Consider the following 16,264-nt stretch of genomic DNA (forward strand, 5'->3'; position numbering starts at 1 on the left):
CGTTGTTAATGCTGTAATGGAGTTTCAATGCAACATTAGTGCAAATGTATAGCCAATATAGTGCAATGGCTTAATGCTTATGGTTACTTGGGTATTAGGCTACGTTATAATGCTTATTGGTTACTTGGGCAGACTAATAAGCGAAACAAGTTTGTTTACAAAAAACACTTTCGCCCTTTTGACGAATTAATATTGATTTGTTAGTAAGTATAGAAGTTGGATTCTACTTCTTCTTTACCGACGCCAGAGAAGTGACTGCACTACTGGACTAGATTATCGATATCTCAACGACCTCGGCTGGAATTGAACCCAGGACAACTTGAGTGAGTGGCGGTCACGCTTACCACTCAACCACCGGCGGCTTCAGCTATGAGTGCTAGTGCCATCTGTTGACAAACAACGAGAAGCTGTGTTGAAATCGCCCGTTAATCCTTAAATGCATGAATTCCATTCTTCTTTGATGTTCATTTCTCGTGATTGTTGAGGCTTTATATCACAAATTTCGTTGTTGCCATTTGATAACAAAACGCATTTAAGGGTTAATCGCAAAAAGTAAGAATAATTCGATACATACTTGGAGATGGGGGATAAAGAAATATGTGACCTGGTATGAAGAGTATGACCAATCTCGTTTAGGAGCAGCATTGGACCTTAGGAATATTCTGCTAAATTGAAACATTGTTTTCAAGTCTTATATTACGTTTATTTAATCCCTCAAGGATTACACCTACAGTCAATAACTGTTACAATTATTACGCAACGTTTTTCGTTTGTTGAGAGCAAAAAAATCATCGCCAAAATTTAATGATTACCTTCCGTTGGCGATAAAAGTTCATCGCTGAGAAAAACCGTATATTGTTCTACATCGTTCGCTACTTCTGGTTTGCTTAGTATCGATGTTTCTTCTTTTGTCCAAGAATTGCAGCAATTTCACGCACTGTTGCACAGATTATTCCAATTAAAAAAGCCTGATTGTACCGTTTAACTACTGTTTTCTATCACGAAAGTTACCGGGGAGCTATCCGCACAAATTGAGATGCAACAGACTAAGGTTCTACTGGCCAATAACTTGCCTTAAGGAATGTGTGTTTAGTTTATATAAATGAAACATTTATCAAAACCAGCTGCACAACAGTTCTCCGAAGGCAAAACAAGTACAAATATTTTATAAGCACGGCATATTTAGGGATTTTATTAGACTTAAATCAAGTAATTTGACATTTTTATGTGTTATTGTACCAGTATTTTACGAAAATGATTTCGTATGTATTTTATAAATTACAATTAATAAATTACAATTTAACCAGTATTTGAATTAGTTTCTGGTTGACGGGTTGAAAACACAGCTTATGAAGTCGCCGAAAAAAAAGTCTATTCGGAGAACAGTTATACAACACCGAAACCCTTCAAAAATAAAAGTTACTAAAACTAATCAAACAAAGAAAATTGAAATTAAAGGTTTCGGGACTTTGTGTATGCTGTTTAAATTTTACAGTTTTTTACCTAAGGTATTATTTCTGTGCGTTTGTTTCTCTCTTTCCAACTACAAGATGCATGTGAGAATGATAAACTTACTCCTGCACTCGGAAGTGCGATGCTTTTCATTGAAAGGTTGTTGTTGTAGTTGCTGTTGAGTCTGGCCAAACCGTGCCACTATCACTACTATTTAACGTATCGTCGAGTATAGAAGCAGTCCGATAACGGTGACCAAAAACGTCACTGGGATTTCATACTGACCAATTTACGGGCCCGAGCCCTAGCCTCTTGTCGCGTGACAGTGTACTCGAACCAAAGAATATTTGGAATTAGCGTAGTGTCCCGTAGAAGAAACAATTCCGACACTCGCCACGAGACCACCATCGGGAAATAAGGCGTCAGGACATAATGTGTTAAAAAGAACCAGAATGTTCCAATGAAGATGCCAACAAAAGCACCGACCAGCACTTGACTCAGGCTGTGATACTGCAGATAGATTCTGCCAAAACAGACGAGGATGGTGACCACCCAGCACATTACTAGGACCAGAATTCGTACTAAGCGTTCTGCTCGTGCATTGTTGTTATTCATATGATGCAGTCTAAAAAATAATCCAAACTTGAATGCTTATTCCAATGAGTAAATCTAGATTTACCTTATAAAAATGAAAAGCAGTACGTATTGCGCGAAAAAACACATGCACTGCGAATGACTAGAAGGCATTCCGTACTCAGTCCAGATCTGTGATCGATTCACCGGTCTAGGTTCCCTAATCCAATGTTTTAAAAATATATTGATTCCCTCATTAAATAGAGTACCCACAAAGAATACGATCTAAAAGAGTAACAAAAACGAATTCATTGATAAAACGTTTGAATAAATTGAAGAAAAACTTACGGTATGCAAATCTCTTCGGAACAATATTAGTGCCACGAAACCGGCACCGATACCTAACGGTGCCAAACTGATCCACGCAAGAAGCTTACCCAGCAGATCATCTGCAATTGAAGAGAAAAGAAAAATCGGAACGTCGCCTAAGGGGAAGGTTACAAAATGGGAAAAGGATACATACCTTTAGGATATTCCACTAGTGTAAGCGTTATAGGCTGCCAATTGGCAATATTGTATGCTGCGGCATTCAGAGTCGATTCCGTGTCCGGTGACGACATTTTCCCAATAGTTTGTCTTTATTTTTGTTTTGACATTTGCCTATGTTAATGATGCGAAGGAATCCTTTACAAGGGCAGAACGTTTTTGTCTGAATCCTTTTTGGACTGGTTGGATAGAACGGGGGTCGTGGTGGGGCTACTGTGGCGCATCCAGCAAATAAGCTGTGTTGTCACTTTTCTGATGGCAAATTCAATGAAACAGGGTGATTCAGCTGAAAACGTCAACATTCCTTGCAGCGCTGTCAATTAAATAGGTGCGTTCAGAGCTGTTCGGATAATCGATTAAAATTATTGTACACGCTCGTCTATAGAATAAGGGTGCTTACAGAGTGGCGGCGAGAAGCTGAGCTGGCGCTGATGCTGACATTAGAATGCGAGATGCGAGAAACTAGAAAAACTCTAGAAAGAGAACTGCGGAGACTCCATTTTGGGTCGAATGGATTCGCGTTTAGCTGTCAAAAAACGAATCCAATCGAACATTGCCTATCCTTATAACAATGAACGTGTTGCCATACAATGCCGGGGCATACGTTGCCAAAAATGCTGTTTTTTTCTCCGCAGTTCTCTTACTATGAGTTTTTCTACGAGAAACCTGCTTGCTGCAAACCAAAGGGATGATGTCAGAGTGAAAGCTGAGCGGATCGGCGCCGACTGCCTGTTTTTACTCTGACAGGTTCCATTTGATATGCTGCAAGCAGGTTTCTCGCATCTCGCATTTTAATGACAGTGCCAGCCCCTGCTCAGCTTCTCGCGGCCACTCTGTAAGCACCCTAAGGGTGCTTACAGAGTAGCCACGAGAAGCTGAGCAGGAGCTGGCACTGACATTAAAATGCGAGAAACCTGCTTGCAGCATATCAAATGGAACCTGTCAGAGTAAAAGCAGGCAGTCGGCGCCGATCCGCTCAGCTTTCACTCAGACATCATCTCTTTGGTTTGCAGCAAGCAGGTTTCTCGCATTTCGCATTCTAATGTCAGCATCTGCCCCAGCTCAGCTTCTCGTCGCCACTCTGTAAGCACCCTAACTCAAAAGTACCATTCCGGATAGAATTTTACAATAGCATTTACCCTACAAACAATCATAAAACAATAAATATTATAGTTATTACTATTTCAACATTGTTCGATGCAAAGTTCTCACAGTAGATTTACAATAAAATTTCATGTAACAATAAATTTCACTGTTCAGCAAAAAACTGATACAGTCGTGATTCGCTGGTTGGACATTTTTAACTGGACCGCTTTTTAGTTGGACCTCCGCTAGTTGGACCATTGTCCAACTAAAAACATCTAAACGCCAACATCTCATGTCAAATTCAGTTTGACAATCAATCTGACAATATTCTGAGATGTGAACAGATGCACTTACACTGCTAACATCTCCTTTGGAGAGTTTTTGACATTTGGAAGTCGGTCCAACTAGCGAATCAAATTCGTTAGTTGGACAAGGCTGTGGACCAACCAGCGAATCACGACTGTACAGTGCATTCACATTAAATTTTACTGTTTTCGAGAAAAAAATGTATGGAGAAAAATTGTTTTTTTTAAATTTTAAGATACATAACCATCCCTCTGTAACTGTAAAAGTCTATTTTACATTGAAATTTACTGTAAAAATGTTAAAGTTCATTGTTTTTGTATTGTAGCCGTCAAAATGTCAAAGTACATTTAACGTCTATTTTTGACGTTCAACTGCTTTTTAACTGGGCTGCAGCCCACGTATCGAAAGCCCAGTTCAAAAGCAGCCCAGTAAAAAGCGCCCGGTTACCCGCTTTTACCTAAATTCTCGACAAACATATGAGCGACCGAAAATAAAAGTTGCAAGGATACAACATGCTTCGCAAAACCCGTTGAAAACATATTAGAATATAAAAATCGGAAATAAGCTTCAAGCATAAAAATCGGATAGAAATCCTTCAGCATAAGAATCGCATAAAAAGTTCTCACCCGTAAAACTCGGCAAGGATGAACCTCCAGTATAAAAATCGTTTAAAAATAAATATCAATGCTCGTAGGAGCATCCATATATCTTGATATTCAAGATTAAAAGTCGGCTAACAAACTAAGAATCGGATATATTTTTTCCGGTTTTTTTTACTGAAGGTTTTTTTTATCCGACTCTCACAAAGGAATGTCCCAGTCCGATTTTTATGCTTGAAGTTTCAATTCGGTTTTTATATTCTAATATATTTGAAACGGGTTTTACGAAGCATGTTCTGTCCTTGCGACTTTTATTTTCGATCGCTCAATACGATTAGGGCCTAGGGGCAGATCACTTGTGATGCATTTTTAAAAATCAGCGAAATTAAATGCATTTATTTCCATCAAAATAGAAATTCATAATGTATTTTGCGTTACGTGCAATGTTTTTGCGTTGCGTGCAATGTTGTTTGCGTTGCGTGTAAGATGTCAAAACCCTACAGAAAAACTAGCCCTACATTTAACAAAACGTCGAACAAAGTGGATCAGCGTAGGACGTTTGTTAAACAAACTTTTCTGCGAGGGAGTGCAAAGCTGATGCAAAAATGGAAATTAAATGCATTTTTTCTAATTTGATGCAAATTTGTTATACATTCTTAGAGTGATCTGCCCCTAGATTAGGGCTCAAAAACCAAATGTCGAAATTCACTTTGAAGGGTAATTCTGGAGAAACCGAAGCACGATGCATAGCTGTCTACGAAAGAGAAAACTTGTCTTTTGTTGTTATCAACGGCTGTGCTGGAGTGGAGGGTGAAGAAATCGGCCCTAATTCTATTTGCTTCATAATAATTAAAATCCATATTATTCATATATACTCATATTATTCTAATGTTATCACGCACACATATATTCTATGCGTCGACAGTATAAGCTATGTATTCACACACATAAGTTACATGAGCGTATTGTTATAGAATCGGGTTTTATGTGGATTATGAAATGTAAATGTAAGATTAATATTTCTTGTAAATACACACATTAGGTTTATGTACCAGCAAATAGTGTCATGATGCCTCCGCTAATTGGGTCATTAAGCTATATATAGTTTTCCGTTCCATTAGATAAATTTTAGGTCCAATATACATAATATAACATTATTTCAAAAAAAATTTGTTGTAGCACGCTAAAACGATTTTTTTGTTTTCTAAAATAAATCTTATGTAAACTTGGCAACCATACGTAGGAACACTGCGGTTGTTTACATCTGGCCTATCAAGACAACACCCAAAATGCAAAAAAAACTATATGCATTGGATGGTGTTTATGTCAAATAAAAATAACCCTGCGGGAAAACCGGGAAAACATGTATTAATTCTTTCTGACAGGGCATCATTTGTCGTGAAATTCGATATGTCAAATGCTTCTGATAGCGTCAAATCCAAACTGTCAACATATTTCTTTATTTTAAATTTTGGTATTATTTTTACGTTTCCTGAGTTGGAAAAAATATTGTTGCAATCACGAAAATCAGCTTTATCGATGTATGTAATAAAAAAAGATTTTTTTTCTCATTTAACCCTTGTGAAGGCAAGCTAAAATCCTAACATTAAAGGGCAAGCCGGGCCTCTAAGGCCCGTCTAAATTCAAGCTCCTTTTTTGCCGTTCTCATATAGAAAGGTTATGCAATCGGTCGAAATTTCGACTTTTTAACCGAGACCCGCAGGGCCAAATCTCTTATACCATTCGACTCAGTTCATCGAAATCGTAAAATGTCTGTATGTGTTTGTATGTATGTATGTATGTATGGATGTATGCATGTGGCAAACAATCTCACCGATTTTTCGCTGAGGTAGCTGGGCCGATTTGTACAAATTTAGTCTCAAATGAAAGGTGCAGCCTTCCCATCGGTCGCTATTGTTTTTTTTATTGATCCGACTTTTGGTTCTGGAGTTAGGTGTTGAAGAGTACAATCACACAGCAAATTTCCATAGAAACTGATACCACCATGATGTCCAAATGATGCAATATATATTAAAATATGTGCAACATTACTTGGCTTTGCATGTCTAGATCATTAATGACCCACCGAGGGTACTTCGACCACATTGGCCAGCTATGGCGGTTCTTGATGCCCCGGGGGAACTTACCAAGTTCCTAAGATAATGTCATACCTATCTCTCAGCGAATTCTTTTCCGATTTTTACAAACTTGGTTTCAAATGAAAGGTACAGCATTCCCATTGGCTGCTGTTGAATTTCTAATTGATCCGACTTCCGGTTCCGGAATTACAGGATGATGAGTACGAACACGCAGTAAATCCCGATTTCAGCGTATAAGGCGATGAATGTAAAAAGCTCAATTTTTTTTTCCAAAAGGGTAGTACTCGGAAGATCACGTCGACTGTCGATTGGTTCTAAGCTCCATTTCGTTTGAACACGAACAATAAATGTTTCTGGGTTGCTATCAATTTCTTCTGATGCATAACCGGAGTACATATTCATATTTTTCTACATCAAATTCATCATCGGAAGCAATATCATTCACATCTTCTTCCTCGCTTTGCAAATCAGTTTCGGAATCGTCTGCTGTTGAATTTGCTCAAATTTCTTCCATTACTTCAGATTCTTTGAGACGATTGAAAACATGGGCATATCGTCTTATAGCCATTTCAATTTTTTGTTGTTTTTAGATCCTACAATTTGAATTATTACGAAAACTATAACAGAAAGAATAGACAACAAATAGACAATAACGACAGAGTTAGGTTATGTTGTATCCAAATAATTGTCAAGTAGACCACAGTGAGTGAAATAAAAGTATTTACCCAAAAAAATATGACACACGTCATTATCGTATGCTATTTCTACATTTCTTATAAAAGAAATGTATAGAATTCGCTCAAACTTTCAAGATTTTTTTCTTAAAAGAAAAGGTAAAAAGATAAAATCAATCAAAACATGAAAAAATTCCTGCTAATATGACGATGAACTCATCCAAATGTTTTTTTCAGATAAATATTAATGTATAAAACCCGTGGTATTCCTAGTAGTAGTAGTAGCCTAGTATTGCATGCACACCGGGCCTGCCAGACCCGGCTTGCCTTTTTGTGCATGTAAAAAATTCAAACATAGCTGCGCAAAACTCCATAGATGAAAATTTCACAATTCTTTATTTTTGTTATAGATTTCAAAGCTACTTATCAAAATTTCCATGCCCAAGCTTATACTGCATACACATTTTTTTGTAACTAAAAAATTGTAACGTGCCGGGCCTCTTAGACCCGGTTGCCTTTTTGAGGGTTAATGACCCAATTGCAAAAATCTATGTGTAAAATCAATAGGCATAACGTTTACATTTTTATGAGTGTATGTTTATCGAGAATTTCGGTAAAAGCAAATACAGCAATCATTCGGTAACTGGGCGCTTTAACTGGGCTGCTTTTAATCGAGGCTGCAGCCCAAAGTCCTTATATAGGCAGGTTCTAGCAGGCGTCAAAACGAAAACTGCCGCTGTGCTTGTATGTGTGACAGTTTCTACGGCGAATGGTAGCGTCTACGTCATTATTACCACGTTTAGAGGGATTTTGGCTGCAGCTCAGTTAAAAAGCAGTTGAACGTCAAAAAATAGACGTCAAAAGTGCTTTGACATTTTGATGAACCCAATTTCAGGTTGTTTTTCGTATGCGTGTGTGGCATTTCTCAAAAAACCTATGAACGTACCCTTAATGCATCGATCAAGGCGATTGATCGATATTTGGGAGAATTTTAACGCCGTAGGGTTGCCTATCCTGTGCAAGTGTCGACACATTCTTTTTCCGGCAAGATCCTCAGGTGGACGTATCGTAGTTTTTATAATTTTAGCCGTAAAATTTTCTCCATCTTCCTATAATGAAAATCTGGAAGGATATTTTCACTGGTAAGTGGATCGGAAATTCGTGTGAATTGGGGCAATGCTGCAGTGAACCCGGCAGGAGTTTTACGTGTCGCAGAAAATCGCGAAGAAAATGTTGGTTGAGACGATTCTGGCAAAGTCGAAAAGCGTTTCTGGATGCGTTTTGTCTTTGTGTAGGTGTGTGCTTGCAAAAGTTGATACGTGTTTAGAAAAGTGCATTCCTTCGGAGCACATAATGCACCGAAGTCTTATAAAGCAGTTTTGTTGTTTTCTAATTGATAAGCTTGAATAGGTCCGATGTTTACACGTCAATGTGCCGAATGTGAGATATATTGTGAGATAAACAATATTGACTGAACTGGAAATGCTAAAACTGGAACCGTATTCTAAAATTAGCACCTAGTGCGTTAACCTTTACAATTTGCATTACAGCCATAGGAAGAGGGCGGGAACTGCGTCGATTGTGGTGACTCATTAGATAGAATTGATTTTTCATGGCTTACTCGTTTCAGGTGACGAGATGTTCTCGGACACATACAAGGTGAAACTGGTCGACGATGTGATGTACGAGGTGTACGGCAAGCATGTGTCGCGTGTCCTTGGTGACGTCCAGCTGGATGGTGCAAATCCGTCCGCTGAGGAGGCCGAAGAGGGCACAGATGCTGCCACCGAGTCCGGTGTGGACATTGTACTGAATCATCGGTTGGTAGAAACGGGGTTCGCCGATAAGAAACAGTTCACCACCTACCTGAAGGATTACATGAAGAAGTGAGTACAAATGACATCAATACAAGCATCAATAGTGATATTATTTTCTCATGGTGGCCACACATGGTTTAAAAACGAAAATAGACGTGCATCCAAGTTTGAATCAGTCGTCCTTTTACACTGGTGTAGTGCAATGTCAATTTTTATTACAGAGATCATGTTCGTAAGATGCTGGACTGTTGCCAGTTGTCATGAGATACAAACCTAAGAGTAACGGATTCGATTGGCAAAGCAAATCAAGCATGATTTTTGAAAACACCGTAACTAACAAATGTAACAAACTGAGATTATCACTCCCCCGCATTCTACGCATCTTAATGTACATGCTGACAAACATTCGTTTCATTATTCGGTAATGCAGCTGAAAAATGCGCAATCGAAATAATGACGAACAAATAACTGACACGTCAACAGTGCATAAATACAGTTTCGTCATGTTAGTTACGTTAGGTTTGGTACTGCTGTAACACTTACGTTATTTTAATTTAATCGGTTTTTGTAACTAAATTATTAAAATTTACTACAATCTTTCTACTAAAATGCTCAATATAGGTAATGTTTCCATAAGGGGAACAAGAGCATGCAGTTCCTTAATTCTAGCCAATATTTTAGAGAAAAAGAATACAAGTAATGTTATTCTAAGCACCACTAATGCACATTCAGCACATTTTTATTTTTGATTATCTAAATCTATCCTACAGTAGATCAAATCTAAATACTTATGACAATGCGAGCAAAAATGAGACACTAAAATCGACTAATTGAAAAATGTCGAAAGTGTAAGAGTGATGCTCAGAATAACGTAACCTTTATTTGTCTTCAACACACTGCTCAAAAGTGACAAACTACAAATGTTGGTTGTCCTCATTGGCATACTGCCTCGGCGGAACAGTTCAGTTATAGAATTGATTAAAAAATAATAAGATTAGTCACCACAATTGACGAAACTGAAATAACGTAAGTGCAACAAAGATACCAAACCAACGAAAGTAAAACGACGAAACTGTGAGCGTGATACAAATAACATCGTAACTTTAATTTTTCTTCAATCCGCTCTTTTAACTGTCTTGATCGCGAATGTTCGTTCCATTCAATGGAAAGGCGTCTTTGGTGAACATTTTGGACGAATAATTGGTGTAAAAATCGGTATGGTTTTTAAATAACATTTAAAACAAAACTTCGAAAATGTCATCGCCGTTTTCTCTGTTTGGGTGAAGTGCGAGTTTCGCTGTTTTCAAAAATCATGCTTGAAATGTGCTTTGTTGCATAAAAAGCTTATGGCATATTCGTTTTTGACACTGCACTACACCGGTGTAGTCGGTGCTACACTCATTCAAACTTGGGTGTAATCAGTCTATCTCTTTCTTTGCACTACACCGGTGTAGCACCAAGAAAAATTGTTACTCTTCAGAGACATCAAATTCTGGTAGTTTCCAGTAAATCACGTAGTGTTTGTAATGGATTCGCAGAGACGCTAGTTTCTTGCGCATCCTTATTCTGAGAATTTCAGTTTTATTCTGCTAACGCCTTTGTTATGTCCGATCGGATCCGTACTCTTTGAATTTCGTGCGTATATAAATCGTTGCTGCAAATCTCGGCAATTCTCGCTGGAGATAATAAGTTTCAATTTCGTCCTCTAGATAATCTTATAATTTGTACCAATATTCGTACTCACACGCGTATTTTTAACCTGCATTTTGTCCTTTTTTTATTCCGTAGACTAGTCGCCCGGCTGGAGGAAAAGAATCCTAGCGAGGTGGAGGTATTCAAGACCAATATCAACAAAGTGATGAAGGATTTGCTTGGTCGCTTCAAGGATCTGCAGTTTTTCACCGGTGAGTCGATGGACTGCGAGGGACTGATTGCCATGCTCGAGTACCGTGACATCGATGGCGAAAGCACGCCGATTCTGCTTTGCTTTAAGCACGGCCTGGAAGAGGAGAAGTTCTAGACTAGACTGCACGCAATCAATCAGATACTAGGCCCTATTTTTTCGATTTGTTTTTTTATCTCAATCCCCTGCTTTTTTATTTATTTACGGCTACCGCAGAACAACCTTGTTTTATTGATTTACCGGCTAAACTTTATTCAGAAGGGAACCACAATTCTGTGACGAGTGGCGACGACCTGTCTATTATAGTGACAATACAATTCCAATAGAGTGAAGACTTGTTACAATCTTTCTGGACCAATCCGTCTGCCGAGTCGTCGTATTTGCTGAAGCTTTGTGTTTTACTACAAAATTTTCATTTGCCACAGAGAAGGATAGATAATCTAACGCAAGCGGAGACTTAGGACATTTTTACCATCAATACTCGTGACAGCGGCATATCTTCCATACAAGCGTTGTATAGTTATGTTCGGAAGATTCAATCACTTTGTTCAACAAGGGTGACAGTTTGGAAGGTGGAGAAAAGTAGATTTATTTGTAACCTAACAAACGGCAAAAAAACGGATAAACGATTATCGATAAGAAGAATGTCAAAACAGAAAAAAAATAAAATTGTGCGAAACACTCCAGCTCGTTTCGTGGATGTTGTAAAAGGAATCGCATTCTGTCTCTTAGCTGAAAGAAAGTTCATTTGCATGATTTGTATTAAAATACGATATCGGAGGGGGAGTTAAGTCGCATGGTTGTCCATATTCTCTAGTTTTAGCTCCCAGTACATAGGTTATTTTATGAATGGAAGACCAAAAAAAAATAAAAAATTGAAAAACCCCGAATAAATAATTGTTCTATCGTTATATATCCAATGGTGTGAAGTTAGTTGCCATGTGATGAGTTTGCAATGCCTTGGATAGAATACTGCAATTGTGCTTGGGAAAATGCAACTAATATTAGGCATTTTTTAACGTAAGTTTACAAGCTACCCTAATGGTTGGCCTATTCGGACACAGCCCAAGAGCGAATCTTGTGCGTTATCCAAATTATCGACAGTTGTAAAACTGGCTCTGTATTAACGAAGTCAGTCCCAGCATCTGCTCTAGCCAGTTCGTTCGCCAATTCATTTTCAGTAATCCCGGGATGACCGGCATGCGATTAGTAATTTCGAACAGGAATCTATTGGACTACGTGCTTTTAGGGAAGCAAAAATAAATTCTTGCACCCGGAATTCCCTGTTGAAGTGTCGATTATCCTGCTCATAGAATTGCGAAGACCTCTGCTTGGAATACGGTTGAGTATCTACCAAGAAAGTGGGATTGATCTAATCTCATTTCACGACAATAAATACCAGCATCGCCCGACCCTCCAACAAAAAACCACATTCTTCAATTTATCGCTTAATACAGCAAGCTCTTTAGCGGCCACCTTTGGGAATGAACCGACGCCAATTTGGTATTGGTTTGGATATATCGACTAACTGACAGCAAGTTGGTGTCAGTTATTGACGAGTGGAGCACGAAACATTAAAATCTTTTCAAAGCTAGGTCATGTACGCTTATGCGCAAATTGGTTAATTCAATTGCATATTGGTAATGAATTTTACAATTATTTTCCGCTACGCTAATGGAATGTATTCTGTTAGAAGACCACATTGGCTTTCTACGTGTACATAGGCCTTTATAAGGCCATGAAGATTAAGCAAAGATTCACTGCCCTCAAAGATAAATATAGTGAAGACCCAATTTTAAGAGCCGCCGATTTTATCTACCCCCGATTTTATCAGCCTCATATGAATATTGGTAGTTGGTAGTTTGATGAGCTCCTAGCAGACGAACCAAGTTGAATTCGAGTAAATACTTTTTTGAGCATATTTTTCTTGTCTTAAAGATCCGAAATATGCAATAAAAAATTATATATTTTTTTTAAATTTTGTGCCCATTTGATTTTGCTGTCGTAAACGGGAATACAAACCACTTTCGAACGAATCACGCATTCGTCGTAAACAAGAATTCGGGTGACTGTCAATATTGATGCCTTTTGTAACTAGGTTCCTCTCGCTCAAGGTTTCTTATAGCATCCTCTAGCTCCTTCTTGCATTGTATCTAGAGTCCCTTGGCTCTTGTTTCTTTAGTACCTCTTCTCGCGTCATTTTTATTTGGAGTTTTTTAAATCTTTTATATTATTTAATTCTTTCATTCAAATAAATAACTGTTGCTTTGCGGTGTCCTAAGTTCCCGTAGTTCCTTTATTTCTCTTACTATAAATTCATAGATAAATATTTTGTTTAAAAGATATTTTCCTATTCTCATGGCGATGCCATGGCCATACTTCTTGTTATTCGGATCTCATTTTCTCTTAAATGGGTAAACAATAACTACCATTGATCACTTTCCAATTTGATTTTTTCGTTGGTAATTATAGGAGGTGAGGAGAGATTTAAAGTTCTGTCAAAAATCGTTTTGATTCATATTTCATCTCGGAGCCTCACTTCGTTCATGGAATGGCTCGACCTATGAGCTTGGATTCAACTCTCGATTCTTCTCTTACTCCTTGTCTCCATCTATTACGACGCCATAACCTCTCGTCCCCGTGAGCCGTTTTGGTGCCAATTCCTTGAGCCATTTAGCTCATGTTTCCGTGAGTCATTCAGCTACCGGCCTTTATTACTTCTATATTAGTCTTAAACACCAACAGGCATACCAAAGCCCCAATGGTGTTGGTCTTAATAATAAATTTATTACTAACATTCAAGTCATATACAACAAATAGGGGTCAATAATTCACAAAAACAGTAAAAAAGTCAAATGTGGTTAAAAGATTGATTAAAAAGTCTAGAAAATCGCTGACACAGAGTCTGTCTAGACACGTTGAAATCGAAAGCTGAAGCAACCTGGTTGAAAATCCTTTGTAGACCAGTGATGGCTCCATGCATACTATAATTAGAGCGCCTGAACGGCAATCGAAGCATAATGTTGTTGCGTATTGTCTATCCCAAGATAAACTAGCGTTTCGTCGATTTGTTGCCATATGTGACACACATGAGAGCGAACGAAACAAAAACAAACGTCAAATCGTTTTTTCGCTTGCACTAATGCGGAGTGAACATGCGCGTAACTCGGCGCACGGCTGGGTGGCGCATGGCTGAAAGGTCAGGATGTGGATTTTAGAAAAGATTCGCAATAATGTTCGTGGTGCGACGTTTATATTAATTTGTTCTAATATAGCTGGGGCATCTATATGACCTTGCAAAGTGTCGGCGATGAGCAAAGTTCTTGCTGTATTCCTTCGAACATAAAGGGGTTCCAGTTGAATCAGCTGACACCGGTTTTCATAGCTAGGTAATCGGACAGGATCTCTCCACGGCAATCGACGAAGCGCGAAACGTAAAAAGCGACACTGTACGCTTTCAATTCTCCCAACGCCGTTATTATAGTTTGGGCTCCACACTTCAGGGCAATATTCTAGGATTGATCGGGATAAAGCGCAGTACAACCATTTGAGACAATAAACATCTGTAAATTTTTTGGCTATCCTGAAGATGCATCCTAACGCTCGAGACGCTTTACCGACTGCATATAAGACGTGTTGTTTGAACGTAAGTTGAGAATCCAGAATCAATCCCAGGTCTTTCACGTGACTGACGCGTTCGATTTCGGTTTCTAGAAGACGGTACTTGTACATGTCTTCTAACTAGTGGTGTTTCAGATGATTTTACAGTCATAATCTACCGCCGAGAGGAATTTTGGGAGATGATCTTTAGAACTGTCATTTTGTATTATTCCTAGATCAAAACTATATCAAAATATACGCAAGAAACAACAACGTGTGAGGTTGTCCAAAAAAATCGTGGGTTCTGGGTTGAGTGGTCGTTTAATGAGTAGTTACCGCAATTGTGTACTAGCTTTGAAGTGTCTGCATAAATACACCTAGCTGAATAGACCGATATTTTGAATACAACTTTCTTTAAATGCCATAATTAGTAATACGAGAAAAACAAAAAATAAAAGCCTACGTAGACTTTTTGAAAGACAAGTACAATTTACGGTCTCCAAGCTCGATAATCGTCCAAACCTGCTCTAGACAAACCCAAGAGGTGTTCTCGACGATTCTTGCTGGAAATCGAAGAGCTTTGAGGCAAGGAAGAGCTCACAGATGCATTGTACTTTCCTGAGGTAGGTTTGCGGAAGACCCCTCGTCTCATCTCCACCACAGGACCGGGATGGCTGCTGGTCGCTGGAAGGAAGGGCTCGACTGTGGTGGGGGGACTCAGGGCTTCCTCACGGCTGGCGGCAAGTGTGCGTCCCGGTGACCGAAGAGACGACATTGCGTGGGATGTATGCAATGCAGCTGGACTAGGTGTCTCGTAAACAGCAGGCAGGAAGAACGGCATCTGGTGCTGATACGGTACAATTAACGGAGAACTGGAATCGGGGAACATTTCAGCGCTTAAATTATTCAGAAAGGATGGGTACTTGCCGCGGAGGGAAGTTTGGAAGACCCTTTCTCCACTCCCGGACACAGGACCGGGACGACTGGTGAACGTTGGCTGCAGTAGCTGGACTGTGGCGGGGGGATCGAGGGCTTCCATAATACAAGCTGCGGTGCATCCCGGTATCCCATTAGCGAAATCTATCCTGCTTTGGCTGGTCGAAATTAAATTCCTGAACAAGTACTCCAGTCGGCCAAGTAGACGCTTTGAGTGCAGTGTCCTTTAGTTCGCTCGGAAGCTCAACTCGGAAAGAAACGAAGTTGAGTTTCGTGAGATCGGTATTCTTGACCAACAAAATAGCTTATTCCAAGGCATTCTTGGGTCATGGCAACGATTTCCTCCACTGTATGGCTCGTGTCAAGACGGCTCAAATAGACCCAAAACTGCTCCCGCTCATCCGCAACTGTTCTGATTTCCCGCTGAATGGCTCTAATACCGCAGACAGCGGCTGCAGTGGCGCGAATTTTAGCATTATTCTCGCGACGTCGTTTCGGAGTGGGTGGATCCTCCGGAAGTCGCTTGACAAACAGTCCCCTTTGAGTTACAGAACCATAATTGGCCGGAAAATGATTTTCAATACGGCTCGAGAGATTTGAAACGACCGTGGTCAAATTATCAACAGCCTCACATAATTTTTTTGTGTCCACAATGGGAGCAGCGGAAACGGAT

General features: G+C 39.2%; 2 protein-coding genes across 2 annotated transcripts; one reads left to right on the forward strand and one right to left on the reverse strand.

Moving 5' to 3' along the window:
- Positions 1 to 691: 691 nt before the first annotated feature.
- Positions 692 to 2,843, reverse strand: LOC131684806 (dolichyldiphosphatase 1-like). Its single transcript, XM_058967973.1, has 4 exons — positions 2,549 to 2,843; positions 2,374 to 2,474; positions 2,132 to 2,310; positions 692 to 2,077 (listed from the first exon to the last, which is right to left on the reverse strand). The coding sequence occupies exons 1-4, from the start codon at positions 2,643 to 2,645 to the stop codon at positions 1,717 to 1,719; spliced, it is 738 nt and encodes a 245-aa protein (XP_058823956.1). The 5' UTR covers positions 2,646 to 2,843; the 3' UTR covers positions 692 to 1,716.
- A 5,481-nt stretch (positions 2,844 to 8,324) lies between these two features.
- On the forward strand, positions 8,325 to 11,769 carry LOC131684807 (translationally-controlled tumor protein homolog). Its single transcript, XM_058967975.1, has 3 exons — positions 8,325 to 8,477; positions 8,966 to 9,221; positions 10,941 to 11,769. The coding sequence occupies exons 1-3, from the start codon at positions 8,450 to 8,452 to the stop codon at positions 11,170 to 11,172; spliced, it is 516 nt and encodes a 171-aa protein (XP_058823958.1). The 5' UTR covers positions 8,325 to 8,449; the 3' UTR covers positions 11,173 to 11,769.
- Positions 11,770 to 16,264: the final 4,495 nt, after the last annotated feature.

Source organism: Topomyia yanbarensis, chromosome 2 (genome assembly GCF_030247195.1).
Source record: "Topomyia yanbarensis strain Yona2022 chromosome 2, ASM3024719v1, whole genome shotgun sequence".
NCBI lineage: Eukaryota > Metazoa > Arthropoda > Insecta > Diptera > Culicidae > Topomyia > Topomyia yanbarensis.